General features: G+C 40.7%; 1 protein-coding gene across 3 annotated transcripts in view; it reads right to left on the bottom strand.

The window, feature by feature from the left end:
• Positions 1-13697, bottom strand: part of DENND2B (DENN domain containing 2B) — an 86938-nt gene extending 73241 nt beyond the window's left edge. For all 3 annotated transcript variants that reach the window (XR_014226540.1, XR_014226541.1, XM_082284303.1), the window contains exon 1: positions 13591-13697. Coding sequence is in view for 1 of the 3 variants with exons in the window: in XM_082284303.1 (XP_082140429.1) it covers positions 13591-13670 (80 nt within the window). In the remaining 2 variants the exon portion in view is untranslated. The remainder of the gene's footprint in view (positions 1-13590) is intronic.
• Positions 13698-15651: the final 1954 nt, after the last annotated feature.

The following is a 15651-nucleotide window of genomic DNA, read 5'->3' as shown; positions in this document are numbered from 1 at the left end:
GACCTTGGTGCCTGCAGAGTTGTTCCTTTCACATATTCTCACTCCTCTCCTCTCTAGCTGCAGTTGCTTCTGCACAGTAACTTTTTTCCCTTCTTAAATACGTCATCGCAGAGGCGCTGCCACCATCGCTGATGGGCTTGTCCTTGACCAAGACAATGGATTTGTACAGATTAAGAAATTATATACTTCACTTGAATTTATGAGGGAATATTTTTTCATTCACTTCCTTTAAAAATCTATTAACCAGCGTTTGATTTTCTTCTGGCTTATGTCAGCACGAATCAAGTGTTGCTAAAAAGAAGTTGCTAAAGATCCAAACTGATGCAAAAGTTAGCGCAGGAAGATTTAAGGCATTGATCTGGTGCAAATGCACACTTATGAAAAACAAAGTTTCAGTTTAAATAACATTTGCACTGAAAACTAAATTAGGTTACTACATCTGACTGGTTACAGTATGCTTCATTCCACTTCTAGCTAAACAAGCCAGGAAAATGAGGAAATGTGTTGGGCATACCCACAACTGAATGTCATATCAAAAAATTGGCCAGCCAAAAGTTGTTGGGGTTTTTTCTTAGTTGAACAGAGCTTTGAAAAACTCTTTGATCTATTTATACCCCAATCTGTTGGCATATACACATAAACTGAAAAAGAAGAAAAAGGGGGAAAAGAAAGCAAAAGAAGAAAGCCAAGCTGTGACTTGCAGTGCTTCTTGCTATCATACTTATTTACCTAAGAGTCCAGACAAGGCCGAATTTAACTTGACCGAGGGCTACATCTGGCCCTAATTCAGTTTCACTGCATATTAACAAAAGAAGGATCAGCCAGTGCTGGAGCGCTCTGCACACCAATATTCCGAAACATGATCTAAGGGAAACTTTCCAAAAGATTCAGACATTGGCTTCTCTCTGCCTTTTGCTGCCCATAACTGTCAACAGGAGCAGAGTTAGGTCAGGGAAAGGCACTCCCCATGACTTTGTTCACTGTGATCAAGGGTAACTTGAATGTGTCCATTACTCATCCAGCTGAAATGAGCCTCCCAGAGCAGATTTTAGCACCACACCTACAAGAGCTGTGGGATCTCAAGTCTAAATTTGGAATCAGGATAATATCTGGGGGATTTATATATCCTTTATAAACATTTCATTCTCACAAGACCTTGGCTTCTTATAACACTGTGGATTTAGTTTTACACTAGGTTTTATAAGGAGCTAGCCAATACATATTAACATTTCACTTCACTTTTTACTTCTTATGAGAGAATTTGTATGTAGTATAATCCTAAGGATGAAAACTTTTTGCAGCCACTGACATGCAACAGAAACGCTGCACAGTAAACTGCCAGTTTTACTTAATTTAGAGCAACTAAACTTTAACTTAGAGCAACTAAAATCAAGAAGACATTTCTCCTGTCAGACATCCTTTCCTTCCAGGACAAAAGTAAGCTTCATGTCCCTACAGGAAGCTACATAGGTAGCACCAGGCAAAGCATGCAGAAAATGAAAATGTTATGGTACTGGTGAGGCGATATCAATGTGTGTGTATACAGCAGCAAGAAAAACCAACAGGCAAATTATAAGCTCATCAGCTCTGAAAATATTTGCTCCCCACAGACTACAGTACTGACAACAAACTCCTTACAGTAACCCGTGGGCACTCCAATAATGAATATTTGAAGCAGTAAATTGAAGTCCAGATTCTGACCCTAAGTTACGTCCCTCAGAACCTCAGAGTTTGACCCGTAATACTGATTTTTTCCTGAAAAGCACAAACCTGTGATTTATGCTCTTTATTCAATGGAAAAAAAATGCAAGCTGTCTCATAGCCCAGAAAGCACATTTCATAGAAAGCACATTTAAAAAAAGATACCACAAAAACCCAAAACCTGAAACCAGGCATCAAAACCAACACAGCCCACAAAAGTGTGCCAGCAGCACCTCATTTAATGCCGTGTTTTCATCTCAGCAGTTAGAAAAGTACAGCCATTGTAAGGCATATTCAGCCTAAGTATAAACAACTGTAGTCTCTCTCTAATGGACCAACACTTTCTATACAATAAAAACAAATTCAGCTTAGCATGGGTATGAATACTGCTATGAAAACTTAAAAATCATCTTTAAGAATTAAAGTGGAAAAAGTGTTATTGCATCAAATAGACAAGAAGCAGGCATTTAGCCTTAGAGAGACGAGGTTCTGTCTGAGAGCAAGAGAGGTGGAGGAAAGAAGGGTAGAGAAGGGCTGTAAAAATGAGTTTTAGTCCCACAGAGTCACCTGTCCTATACCAGAACTACAAACTCTGGAAATTAAAGCTACTCCTATAGCTACCTTCAGTAAGCAGAAGGCTGGTGTTGAGTTCCTGTCAGTAGACAGTTCATCTCCCACAAAACTGGTTACAGGAAAGGGCACTAAGGAATTCAGTGCACTTCATGCACTTCACTCCTGCTGTATTTAGTTTCCTCCTCTCATGCCTCTGACGGGCCACTGCGATCGCTTCAGCCTACCCAGACTTACTCAGAAGCTCTTCCCTCCTGGAACGATGCAGAATGGAGATGTAGGAATTCGCAGTTCCATGTGTCTTGCCATAGCCTCTGTGTTCCCTGAACGCTGCCTGCTTCACTTGTCAAGCAGCAAATGACACACTGAGAGCGTTTGACAAACCTCTGCTCCTTTGTGTGCTTAAGGGGAGGAAACTGCCATTAATGTTTAACAAAACAGGAGCAAAGCCTTTCTCTGAAATCTCACGTGTTGGCTTTGAAGGGACCGGTGTGTGAGAAATATGGCAAGATAGAAGTTTGCTCCCGGAAACCCACAAAAAAATTTGAGTTTTGGTTTTAAAGTTACAGGAAGCAACAGTTTACAATTCATTCCTAAAACTCTGAACTGAGGCAATCCGGCTGCCTGATGCGAAAGAAATCATAGAAGCTGTGTCAGGGACCAAACCACACGCACACAGACACAGCAAGCCTGCCAGGCTCAGCCCCTATCTTGAAGCCCCCACGGGTGACAGTACTGTTTGACAGGAAAGGGAGAGGTTAAAAATCCACATTCAAACGCTTTCAGGTCTCTGCCAGCAAATGGCCATAGGCTGTCTGCCCTCCCCCGTTTGCCTGTGTTGACATAAAGTGGCTTCCCAGCTCAGCAAACCAAGGGGGCCGAGGTCTCGTGTGAGAGCAGTCTCATTACTGGGCATTTGTTCGGTTGTCCGGACTGACCCGGCCTCTTTTGGCCCCAGCTGCCTCCCGGGGTGAGCGTCCCGCTGCACAATGAAAAGGTGAATCAGCCAGAGACATCCCCGCGGTGATACCGGCAGGATTAACCAACCTACCCACACCTGAGTGTCACCAGCACTGCTCCATCCCACACACAGGAGTTCCCTGCACCAGCAGCCCACCTGCCTGCCAGCACTAGCTGTACAAAGAACCTTCTGAGCTTTTTGCTAGCAGAATTTGAAACACAAACCATTTCTGTGCTACTGCCACTGCAATGAATTCTGTTTTCACATCTCAAATAGTTATGTTGTTACCTGGAAAAAGCTTACTTTTGGGAAATTGTGATGCACGATGGGCTTATCCCAGGAATCCAAAATGAAAAATAGCATTTCCATCTATTAGCTGCTGTTAATTGTTAGTCAAATGTGTAGTTGCTGTACAGCCACAGTATTGTGGTTGACCTATGCTGAAGAAGTCACCTTGCTTTACAGACCTAACATTTTCTTTCTGTAGATAAGGAGAGAAGAAAACAAATTAATACTTTTCATTTACTTCAGCAATTTTCTACAGCTCCCTCACAGTAAAATACTAACACATGTTGGCATTAAAGCTTGTCATTAATATGATAATCATAAAATATTTCCTTTATAAAAATAGTGCTTTAACAAAGAGCTTCAGGAGCAACATATGGACACTCTGGGCAAAATTTCCTTATCTGGTTAGTAACAAACAGGATATTTAGGCTCTCAAAAAAAGCAGTCAGGCTGTCATGAGAACTGGCATTCCCACTGACTACAATAGAATTTTATGGATTGACTCAATAAATCAAATTTTTTTAAGTGCTATTTAGTTATTAGGAACATCATATCTGTTATAGTTGTTATATTTGGTCGTGCTTTCAGCACTGAAGCCCATCCTACCAGATGCCTGCACATTGTTGCCTGTTGCTCAACAGCTCCAGGGCTCCCTGGTGCCAAGGGAATGTGACACATTCCCTGGTGGCACACTGCCAGCTCTATAGACAGGACCTGGCCAGAATGGAAATAACCTCAGAGTGCATGATGGGAATTGTGACAAAAGCTTTGAAAAAGTCTCCCAGGAACTGTGGGCATTTTGCATGTTTATATTGTAATAATATGGATGCTACCTGTGTATTTCCATTAGCTCCTATCTTCCTGCTTGCAGAAAAATTCTTGCAGTTTATTTTACTTTTAAAGGTCATTTGCTGTCAATGTTCATTCCTCAAGTGTGAATGCAAGGGTGATGCTCAGTGCGGGGACTGAATCAAGCACTGAGCTAATTCCCAGTTTCATCATACAACATTGCCTGGTGAATAGTGACTATGTTATTGAAGTCTGTGAGGATGCTATGTCTGTGCACTTCTTGCTTTGTTTTCCCAGACAAATGGCATTTTTTTCCAATCAGGGAAGAAACATGTATTATCTAGCTTAATATGCTCAGATCTTCCTTTCAAACTCACTCTTTACAAATTCTGCTATGTCTTCTCTTAATATTCTGTTCTGCCCAAGTGGAAAATATCTTTTTAGGATAACCAAACAGTGCAGGAAACTGGTAAGACAACACAGACCCTTTCGTTTCTAAGCCACTGATTCAAATCCAGACTGATTAGGGCACAGAACAGAAATTGTTCTCCCATACTGATGGCTTTTCAACAGCTCAAGTGTAAAGAGATGAGTGTCTTAGACAGCTCCTAATGAACAGATACTCACAGAACATGGAATATCATTAGCAATGCTCATGATTTACATCTTTGTTGGTCTTTTCAGCAAGATCATCAGCGTCTCCCCAGTCCAGAAGGCAATAGTTTCATTCCAGAAAAACTGAAATATTGGCATTAAGATGTAAAAATGTTATGCACATGACTACTATGCCATATTCTCTGAGGACTTCAGTCTTGCTTCTTATCACCACCCAAAAAACAAATTCAAATAAGACTTGTGCTCTGATGCTCTGATACTGCACCAGTGGTGACTCCTGTGAGTGTTTTAACATGTGTGTTGCTCATTGCTTCTATTCACTACATTTCAGTGCAGTAAAAGCACTAGAAAGTCATCAGAAACATTTCCAAAATCGAGCTCTTATAATAATTTTGTGTGAAAATATCTGTGTTTAGTTCAGGTCTCAGTACCCCTGAGTACACTAATGTAAATATAGTGATTAAACAAATAAAGATTGCAGTGTTAGTCTAAGTAGTCTTCTTACTGCAATAGTTGCATTAAAATGCCTCTTTTAGTCTAACCTCTCATCTACAACTCTGGTTTTTAAAGACTTGTTAGTTTCTCTTTTTAATTTCTTTACTTTTAATTTCCAGTTGTTTTGGCAAATACAAACCTTAATAGAAGGGAAAAGGTAATTTTAATGATAAGATATAATTTGCTACACATGAAAGCATCAAGCATTTGAAGTGTCATGAGAATTAAATTACAGTGGGAAGGAATTCACTACATTCCTGTAGCCTCTAAGTAATAATAAAGTCAACTTGGTCTGAAGCTTTATGAAGCAAGATTCAATCAAAATTTTAGGATTTGTTGGAGTTTTTTTTCTTGGGAACCTATACAAATGGGAGGGATATTTTAATAAAGCTTCCACCTAATAAAAAGTGATTTGTTGACTGACAAGTGCATTCTTCCTGAATTCTTCCTAAAGTGAAACAAACCAACCAGCAATAGAAATGGAATAGCAAAATTCCTTGCCCCCCACTGTCAACTGTTTGAGGATGCCCAAAGGATGTATCCAGAAGTAGGTCCATTTCTTCAGTTCTCTCTCGATCTAACTAGAAGCTGTCTCCTCATCTTACAAACCATTCCTCTCATGTCTGTAGACCACTGTGCTGATCAGAATGTTTCTGCAGCCCTCCCAAAGTGATCTGCAGAGGTTTCAGCACGGCCTCAGCTCCGCCAGGCGGGGGTCAGTGCCGAGCAGTGCGAGGGAGGGGAACATTGTGCCTCGGACCATCGGAAGTCAGCCCAGCACCAGTGCTGCTTACCCAGATAAAGGGCAGCAGTACAGTCAAAGCCTGTATTCAAACCCTTCCCAGTTTCAGGGTCATCTGAACCAGCACTTTGACTCATTCCCACTGCAAATGTTTCTGTTCCCGATGGCAGTAGGTGCCCTCCCACCTCCCCTGGCCCAGTTCAGAGCTGAGCTGCCAGAGCTTCGTGTCCCAAATGCACCTCCAGCCTTACAGGGTAAAGAACAGCTTTTATTCCCTTCTGAACCAAATGGAGCTCTGAGCTGCTGGGAACTGAGCTGCTGAAAATCTGTCAGCTGCACGGTTCAGGCTGTTTCTGCTTGTAAGGGAAAGGGCACAATATTTGCTAATAGATTTCATGTCAGTTATATTCAGTTTTCACTGTTATTTGGCTGAAGTTTATTCGTACTGTTTTCTAAATCTCAGTGGTTTAAACAAAAAAAAAAGCTGTCTCATCATAGCTCAAATAACTTGGCATATTGCTTTGTCTTAGAATTTTATTGAATCACTATTCCTCCTATTCTCAAGCTCACTGTCAAAATATTAAAACTTGATTCTCTTCTAAAGTAACAAACATTTTCTACAGGGGGTTTTTGTTGGGTTTTTTTCTCACAAATTCATAAAGAGCTCATAAATATTCTCACTAGTACTTCTGAGCAGTAGGCAAATACTTTTGGCAGGAAAATCCATCTCAGCAGTTCAGTGTAGAGTGCCTCATTGCCTTGAGCCATGCTCAGCTGCCAGGAGATCTCCCACAGCAGAGGGGAGGGATCCCAGCCTGGGCAGTGGGGAAAGGCTGAGACACGCCAAGAGCACGTGAGCTCAACTCACACCACTGGCCTCTTGCTACTCTAACAAAGTCCCTGATGGCTGCTGTGGCTGGCAAAACTGGGAGATATTTCAGCCCAAGCTACCCCACAACTGATGGGGCAATAGAAGCTTTTATTTTAAAATAGAAATGAAATTAACCCTTTGCTTCCTGCTTTAGGCATACATAACTCACTCTCCTTTCCAAGCTAGTCTCATTCCTTCCTCATCAGAGCCCTCAAAAAAAAAAAAAAAACTTGCTTGCCCAAACATGCACAAAACAGCAACCACTAACCTACCAAACTATGCACAAATGTCCCAAAAGTTTTGAACAACCAGCAACCGCTTCTAGACCTGCTGCCTTTCCCTGTCCCTGTGTACTAAGTGTAAGCCCAGGCAGAGAGTGCCTTTCACCTGTAGTTCAAATGCAACCATCCACAAGGGAAACAAGCAGCTTTTCTATCACTCACAGCAATGCTGTCCACATACTAAGCAAAGAAAGAGTAAGAGAAGAGAAAATACTTTATCATAAATGTGCTAAGGCAATGGCAATCACAAAAAATTAGTGGGAAAATTGCATGCATTAGAATTTCAAATAAGATCAAAATCTCATTGCTTTAGAACACAGAGAGCTGAAGATACATCTTTGGATTTGCAAGTTATTGCATTCTTTCCATGCTCTCCATTCAGAAAACTCAGGACATGTGATAAATCTCATAATCTTTAAATTTATATTCACATGACATACATTAATGCAATTAATTACATTTTGTTTATCTTACTGTTAATAATTTTCTTATAGTAGGACCAGGGCTCCACTGTGGTGGATGCCGAGTTATGTCCCTCCCAAGGCTCTGTAACCGATGGTGAGGGAGTTCTTCAGTGTTGTCCTGCCTTATCTGCCCCTGGAGTCATCCACCCTGGATGTGAACACAGCTCTTCTGCATTAGTCACAAGATAATTCACTGTCACTGCAGGCAGACTGGATCACATCTGGATGAATGTCCCGACAATAAATTTGGGCAGTGCCTAAAGTTCAACACAGAGCTGAGGAGCTCTCGTTTCGTTTGTGGCTTTTTCTTGTACTAGGAGTAGCAGAAGGATTGAATGAATAAGAATTAATTTAAAGTCATATTGTTACACATCTGGTAACACAAGCAAAAGGCACTACATTTGCATCCATGAAGGGATGTCTCTAAATGAGAGACAAGTCCTGCACAGACACTGCCTCTCTGAAGACAACCCCTCTCCCTAAACAGATGGGTTTTCCTCAAGACATGAGATCATCTTCGACATGAAAAATTTACTGTGGAAAGGGAAGAGAATAGAGCACTCTCAGGACAAGCCAGCAGAGCAAAAACCTGCCAGCCCCAGTCCAGCACTGACAGCAGAGCACTGCTTAACCCCAGCGCTGGACTTATCTGTACGTTCTTTCATTTAAGAATTCTGAAGGTGTCAGTTCCTAAGGCAAAATATTTCTAGTCCTTTGCCCAGCCCATAACCACATAATCCTTTCAAAGGAAACAAAGGATTTCAGTTGGATTTAGTAATGTGGACCAATAATTAATTTCACTTTTAAATAAATAAATAAATGCATTTGCTGTAAAACTGAATGAGCTTGGCTTGAATATGACTGATTTTGGAAGTGATCATACATCTCAGGTTTTTAAGGGTGAAGCACAGGCACAAAGTCTTCCTTCAACTAAGATTTTTCTAAAAGCTTTCTTAGCTTCTAAGATCTTTCTAAGATTGTTTCTGCCTTCAGAGAAATGCAGGAATAAAACACCAGACCTTGATGTCCAGGTGACACAGCTGAGCATGGACCTGCACACGACAGGAACAGATAACCAACCCAAAACAATACTTCTATTAACCAACCCGTGGGCTCACTTTGATAAGAAATGTAAGTCATTATTTTACTTTATATTTAAAGAATTATAAACAATTAATCTGAAATGCTCCTGAGGTATCTCCAGAGTTATATTAATCCAGATTTGTTCATGTGACGCATCTCCATTGCCTTCGCTGGAGGTAAGGTAGCTCCACCAGTTAAAATTCTGTCCTACTAACCTAAATTTTGAAGAAGGAAAAAGTTCTGAGCCACAAAGCCAGTACAAACATATCTCAGCACGTTAGGCTGACGGGGGTGACAAACTGCGGGTGACAGCACGAATGTCCTCACACACTGCTGGGAGATAAAAACCAAAGCCTATATTTAGAGGTTTGTGGGTACCCAGCTCAGTTCTTCCCAAGCAAGGAGAAAGATCCAACTCATGAGATCAGATTTCAGTTTTAACCAAGTGTATTTGGTTCAAAGATTCAACTAAAAGTATTTAGAAATGAGAAGTTTTAAGAATGTTATTTGAATAGACACTTTGCAACCTGGTGCTCATGGCAATTTGCAGATGTAATCCTTTGTTTGCACAAATCCCTGGTGTCTTGCTATAGCACACCCTGACATAAGCACCCCCAGTGCCATTAAATCATGATTGCTCAGGTGGAGAACATCCTCCACCAACATCCTCTGGTGAGGACACCACCTTTCCTGTGGAGATTGGGTGGAAAGACAACAGCCCACATCACAAAATCCAGTCTGTAAAAAAACTGTGGTTCCTCGGACACACAGCCTCTGAGAATCATTTTTCTCAGACACAGTCACCACCCTAGTAAAACACTTACTTGCAGCAAACTTAATTTTTGTTCACTGTAATTGTTTTTGTAAAATGTTTTTGAGCTTTCAAAAGCTCTCTCCTATTCTCCAAGGTGGGACCCATATATAAGACACAGCCTGCACCACAGAAAATTTTACAGGCAAAAAGAAATTCTGCCAATTACAAATACACTGGAAGAAGTCTGTATCTCCAGAATATGAAGTTATTTAGGCCTCATGCAATACACTCAGATAAAAAACTAAATCAATGAGCTCCTCCAGAAACAAACCCTTCCTGTACTTCAGTTACTGCAGCAAGTGAGAAGGCTCAAATGTGTAAAATGCCTTGAGATGCAGAGTCAAGAGATGCCATATTAGCCAGTGGCAAAGGCATTGGGAATGATTTACAGAAGTCCTGTAGCCACAAGCTCTAAATGTTTTTCAGCTCTGGACTGGTCCTTGTCACATCTAGCATCTCAAACTGAGCTGCAATTTTAAGATATAGTGATATATTAATATATAATTCTTTTGGTCAGGATTTTTTTTTCTCCTTGCCTCTGTTATACTATACAGCCTACAAGTTTGAAAGCTGTATTTTGCTAACTAGGGCATGACTTCATAGACATAACTATTGGTCTGTTTTGATACAGAACAGTGTAGAAGTGATTTTTAAGTCAAAGATAGTAGTGCCATTTCTACATCTACCTTTGCTTGCACTGGAGAAAACACAAGTTTTGGACAAATACCTAATAACAAAGAGAGTTTCTGATAAAACGCAGATACTCCAGGTAAATATCAAATCATTTGCTGAGGGAAAGCAAGCCACATTGTAAGGAGAGAGAGCTACTAACACCACTATGCCTTTCTGTGACTTCTGTTCTCCTAAGGTTTCCTCAGAGTTACACTGATCCTCTTAACTATGGTGCAATCAAACCAAGCACTCATTTGATGCAACAGGGTCATGGTCATGCACTAGCTGTGAGCATGCTGTGGGCTCCTTTGTCCCCTGTTGAAGGGTTAAGAAGATTTCACAGAGCTGCTTCCTGCCAGAATTGCTAAGAAGTCACTTTCAGCTACACACAAGGTGCTTTCCTATCCTTCCATTCCTTGGCGTTCACCTCAGTGACTCACAAGGAAGGATTAAAGTCATACCCTTAAAGTTCACTGAAAGCCACAGTCTCCTTTTGTAAGCATAACAATCCTTCTGCAATTTCTCCAATTTGCTTCCTGTAACTGACTCTTGTTCCAAACAACATCAGAATGTTCCCACTGGTTCAGACCCAAATAGCATTCCTGGTCCAAGGTTCAGTCACTGTCTGTGAGAGTTAGCAGGTGCCTGGAGAAGAGAATAAGAATGTACAGTGCAACTTAACTAGCCTAAAAGTCTGTTGACTCACAGATTTTGTTTCTGTAACTAAAAGGCTTTGGAAGATTTTTGTTCCATGAATTTGTCTGATTGCAACAACCCATAACAGTAAGTTTCATGATTTAAAAACATGCTGCTGAAAAGTGCCTTCTTTTCAGCTGATTCTTGACCTGTTGTCTTCTAGTTTCATTGGATTTGTATTAGTTCTTAAATCAAAAGAGAATTTTTTCCCTATTTATTATCTCTCTTCCATATATCATTGCAGATACTTCTATTACTCCTCTTGTTACCCCTTCAATCCTTTCCTTCCTAGGATGAAGAGTCACAATCAATCTACTCTTGTCTTGTAGTGAAAATGTTTCGTACCTTCAACCACCCTTGCCATCACTCTACAATTTTCCCATTCAGAGCACAGTTTTCTCTCCTAACACAAAAAAAATCTCAATTTTTAACAAGTGGTGAATGAACTTCAGGTAACTTCAAAAATAATGTGTTGGTGTGGATTTATTTAAAACACTTTACTTTCTTCAGATCCAAGGGTTTTTTTCCCTCCTGTACTCACAGCAGAAACCCATGAATCCTACAGCCAGATTCTTAAAACTCACAGATATCCTCCCAAATTATGTCCTCACTCTGCTTTCTGTCTTTCCCTAATTTCCTGAAGTGACATTCACACAACTCTGGTGAAAAAACAGCTCTGGTGATTCATGCCAGTTAATTCACACCCTGGTAAGGATCAAGGGAATCTTAGTTACTGCAAGAATCTTGATACTTGCAAAGCACACAGTTGTATGGATGTTTATGTGGAGGCACATTCTTTCCACTGAAGATTTTTTGTATTAAAATTTAAATCCATGGTCTGCAGGGATCTGAATCACTGCCAAAGCAATTAGAAAGACTTCTGCAGACTTCACTGATCTTTGCTTCTGACCTATAAGGAATCACAAAGTGTTGAACTAGCTGATGTCACCATATCCCTGAATCACACCTTGCATCTTAGAATCACAGAACCATTAAGGTTAGAAAAGACCTTTAAGATCATCAACAGCAGTCTTGAAACAACAATCCCCACGAAAACTAGGATTTACAAGAAAATAACTCTAAAAATCTTAGCAACCAGGAGACTGCTACACGTGTGTTATGCCAGTATCAGCATTAACTGAAACTCTACTACCACAAATTATAAAGTACATTTGCAGGTTTCCAAATGTCCAGTCAAATCCCACACTAAACAGAGACAGTGACTGTTCAGTTTAAGTGAATCTTTGACCGTGTTTGCAATAAATCTTGCAAGCTTTAAACTTTTATAATGCCAGCACTTACAACACTGATTTACAGTCTGACTCAAATGAAGAAACCTCATGGTTGACTCAAATAACATCCTCTTGCAGGGTTTCTCAGAGACAGGTGAAGATTACATAGGGCAAAATAATAGATGGAGAAATGGTGCATGACCACCTATTCATCTCCTCGCTTGTGAAAGTGCAACTTAAAGATTTTCCTTAGCTTCAGGCTCTTACTTGTACTAACAAAATCTTTCCCTGACAAATTCTACTCAAAACAGATGATGATGATAAGGAAAGAGTTTATTTGACAGTTACTATCCAATAACTTAGTATCCCAAAGTACTTTCTGAGCTATTCAGAATGGAAACGATTTCGAAACAAAAGACTTGTCCAAAGTTTGCCAAAGTCCAGACCCAAGTTCCCAGCACCAATCTGTCCGCACTGGTGGAAGGACAATAAATAACTTGAGAATTCCAGAGACCGTTAGGGAACTGCTTTTAATAACTACATATGAATATCTCTCTAGAAATTCCTTTAGCCACCCAGGCCCCTCATTATTTTATGTTTTTACTGTTTTGCACTAAGAGATGACAAACACAAACTGGGAAGTGCACAAGGATATCGAGCCCACCTCTGCTGAGCTCTACCACAGCATAATATACCTAATAAAAACACCAGAATTGATGCTGGTTGTCTATGTCTTTATTTGACTGCACATTTTTAAAAGTTTCATTTTCCCCCTAACAGTAATAATACAGGTGCTCTACTTTGCAAATTATTTTAATGCTACAGAAAGGACAAATAAGCAAAGCAACAGAGATGAGCCCTGTACTTTACATTCAGCCCTTTCCCACTTGCTGCCTGACCTGCAACAGGAGACGCTCTGACCACAGTCTGTGAAGGCAGATAGAGCAGAGGAAATGGGACACAAACCAACACAAAACACAAACTGGGGACTGACAGTGGAGAAAAGCTGACATGCAGTCACATGGCTGAGGAATTTAGCCCACAACTCCTGAGCCCTACACAGCACCTGCTGCACAGGTCCTTCCTTGCAATCACTTCCATCATAACCAGCCCATGAGCAGCAAAAGCTCAACAAGAAACAACCTCTCCTCATACCATGGCTCCTCCTCTCCCTACAGAAAACTTCTCTCAGCCCAGCAAAGCTCTCTCTCTCTCTCTGTGTCAGCATAGAGGATGCTTACCCTTGAACAGAGATTTTGTTCCAAACACAGACAAACTTTACTCAAAATCTACAAATCCTGCAGTTCTCCACTTACCTATCCAGAGTGTCCTGAGGCACTTTACTCCCTCCAGCTCTGCTGTTGACACTGGTGTTCTTGTTGGCAGTCATGGTCATTTCTGCTTTCTAGAAGTGTAGATATCTGTGAGAAGAAAAGTCAATTAAGCTTAACAAGACCAAATGACAACTAACTGTTTGAACACCTGTGCTGTGTAAAGGCAGAACTCCAGATTGCTTTTCACTCTATAAAACGCAATCCATGTCGTCATGAACCTGAAAAACTAAACCCTACCTCTCCACTGCTGCTATTGCACATCCACAGCCAAGTTTATCAGAGCCCAGTGCTATAAATGGAAATGATTTATGGGAAGTAGGTGTGTGCTTCAGGTGCTGACCTGTCTGATGATCAGAGCTCGATACCAAGTTCACAAAATATCACAGGCTTGCTGTGGTTCTTCCATCCATCAGAGTATGTGGAGATCCCAGCAACAACACTGTGTGATGCTTGCAAACATCAGAGCTGTGACTGGAATTTTGACCACAAAACAGCTATCCCAAGGAATGAAGAAAGCTTTCTCATTTTTAAAGTGCAGCTCTATTGTGGAAACATTTTCTAGTAGTGAAATTTATTCAATTATGAATTTTTTTGTATATAATTTTCAAATCTGCTTGTGATTTGAAAATAGCACAAATGGTTTTCTCTATTGGCCTCAGGATTCTTTAAAAGTGCCTTAGGACACTTCCAAAACCTCAGGTAATATAAAGAATCTTTATCAGTTCCTAGGGTTTTTTTAGCAATTTGGTAATCCCAAAAGCTGTGAACTTAATTTCAGCCTTGTGTATAAAGTTAAGTGCCCAAAAGATAGGTCTCACTTCTGTGACATTGCTGCAGACTGGCAAAAAACCAGCCCAGTACCGTGATTTATTTTGCCTTCATTCTGCTGTCATAATAGGAATGTCATGCTGTGACTGAAGGGAGAACATGATGATAGGGATAAAGGCCAGGATGTCATCCCCGGGATGCAAAAGCAGGAATCCCTAATATCACGCCCCTCCATTGACTATATCCCATGTTTCTCTGGTGCAAAGCACAGCTCTTAGTGGCCATTTCCTCTGTTCTGGTAATCCCTTAAGAAATATTTTTCAAAATGAGGGAGGAATGCTTTTTCATGTCATGATAAGATTTCTAAAATGCCAGCAGAGTCCCTTGAGAAAGAAACGGAATAGTATTTGTTCCACTGATGCTATAGGAGTCATGAAGGATTCTGTGGGTCTGCTGGCACCAGTCTGGGTGGTTTCTGAGATGCTGCTTGGTTTATAAACTAAAATATCTACCACGGTTTACAGCAGTGCCACCCAGGGTCTGACCAGAACTACCAATTTTTATGACCATTAATAGCACAGCTAATGCAAAAATAAGGAGTGTTATGAAACTTCTTGTTTACTCAAACCCACAGGAAGCCCAGACTGCTTGAGAAGCCACTGTAACGTGATGCTGCAAAGCAAGCTGGGGACTGACAACACGCAAAAATCCCTGTACTAACAGACCTATCACAGCCAAAAAGACATTCTCTAAACCACTTTATTCCAAGCAGTTCTGCCACAAACACACCCAGAAAATTTGCAGATTGCAGCTCCAGGCAGAGTCAATCATGCTGACCACTGACTCCAGGTCTACTTGTCCTTCTCCGTTGTCTTGTACCAATTTTCCCAGATTAAGATTTTTTTCCCAGATTAAGATTTTTTTCCCTTGTTGGTAACATTTTTTCTACACTGAAGCTCCCTAAATTCCTCCAGTGTCTCATTGTTATTGTTAGTGTTACATTATCAAGATTACAGGACTGTTACAGAACTGCCTGTTCCGACTGGAAAAGGGATTGCTTGGGACAAAAAAGGAAGCATGCTAATGCTGGCCAAGCTTTCTAGGACTGTACATTCCACAGGGAGTAAGCAGTTTTTTAACGTTTTCCACTCACCAGTTCAATATTTTTACTGTGTTAAGTCTAAATCACTTATTAGCACTTAATGCGAGAAAAAGGAGAGATATAAACATGGCATAAGGAGAACAATAACTGGTAGCATGCATGTGTAACATTAA

This window comes from Coloeus monedula (genome assembly GCF_965178545.1).
Source record: "Coloeus monedula genome assembly, chromosome: 6".
In the NCBI taxonomy this organism is placed as follows: Eukaryota; Metazoa; Chordata; class Aves; order Passeriformes; family Corvidae; genus Coloeus; species Coloeus monedula.
The sequence above is the reverse complement of the archived record's forward strand: the minus strand, read 5'-3'. Positions and strand labels throughout refer to the sequence as shown.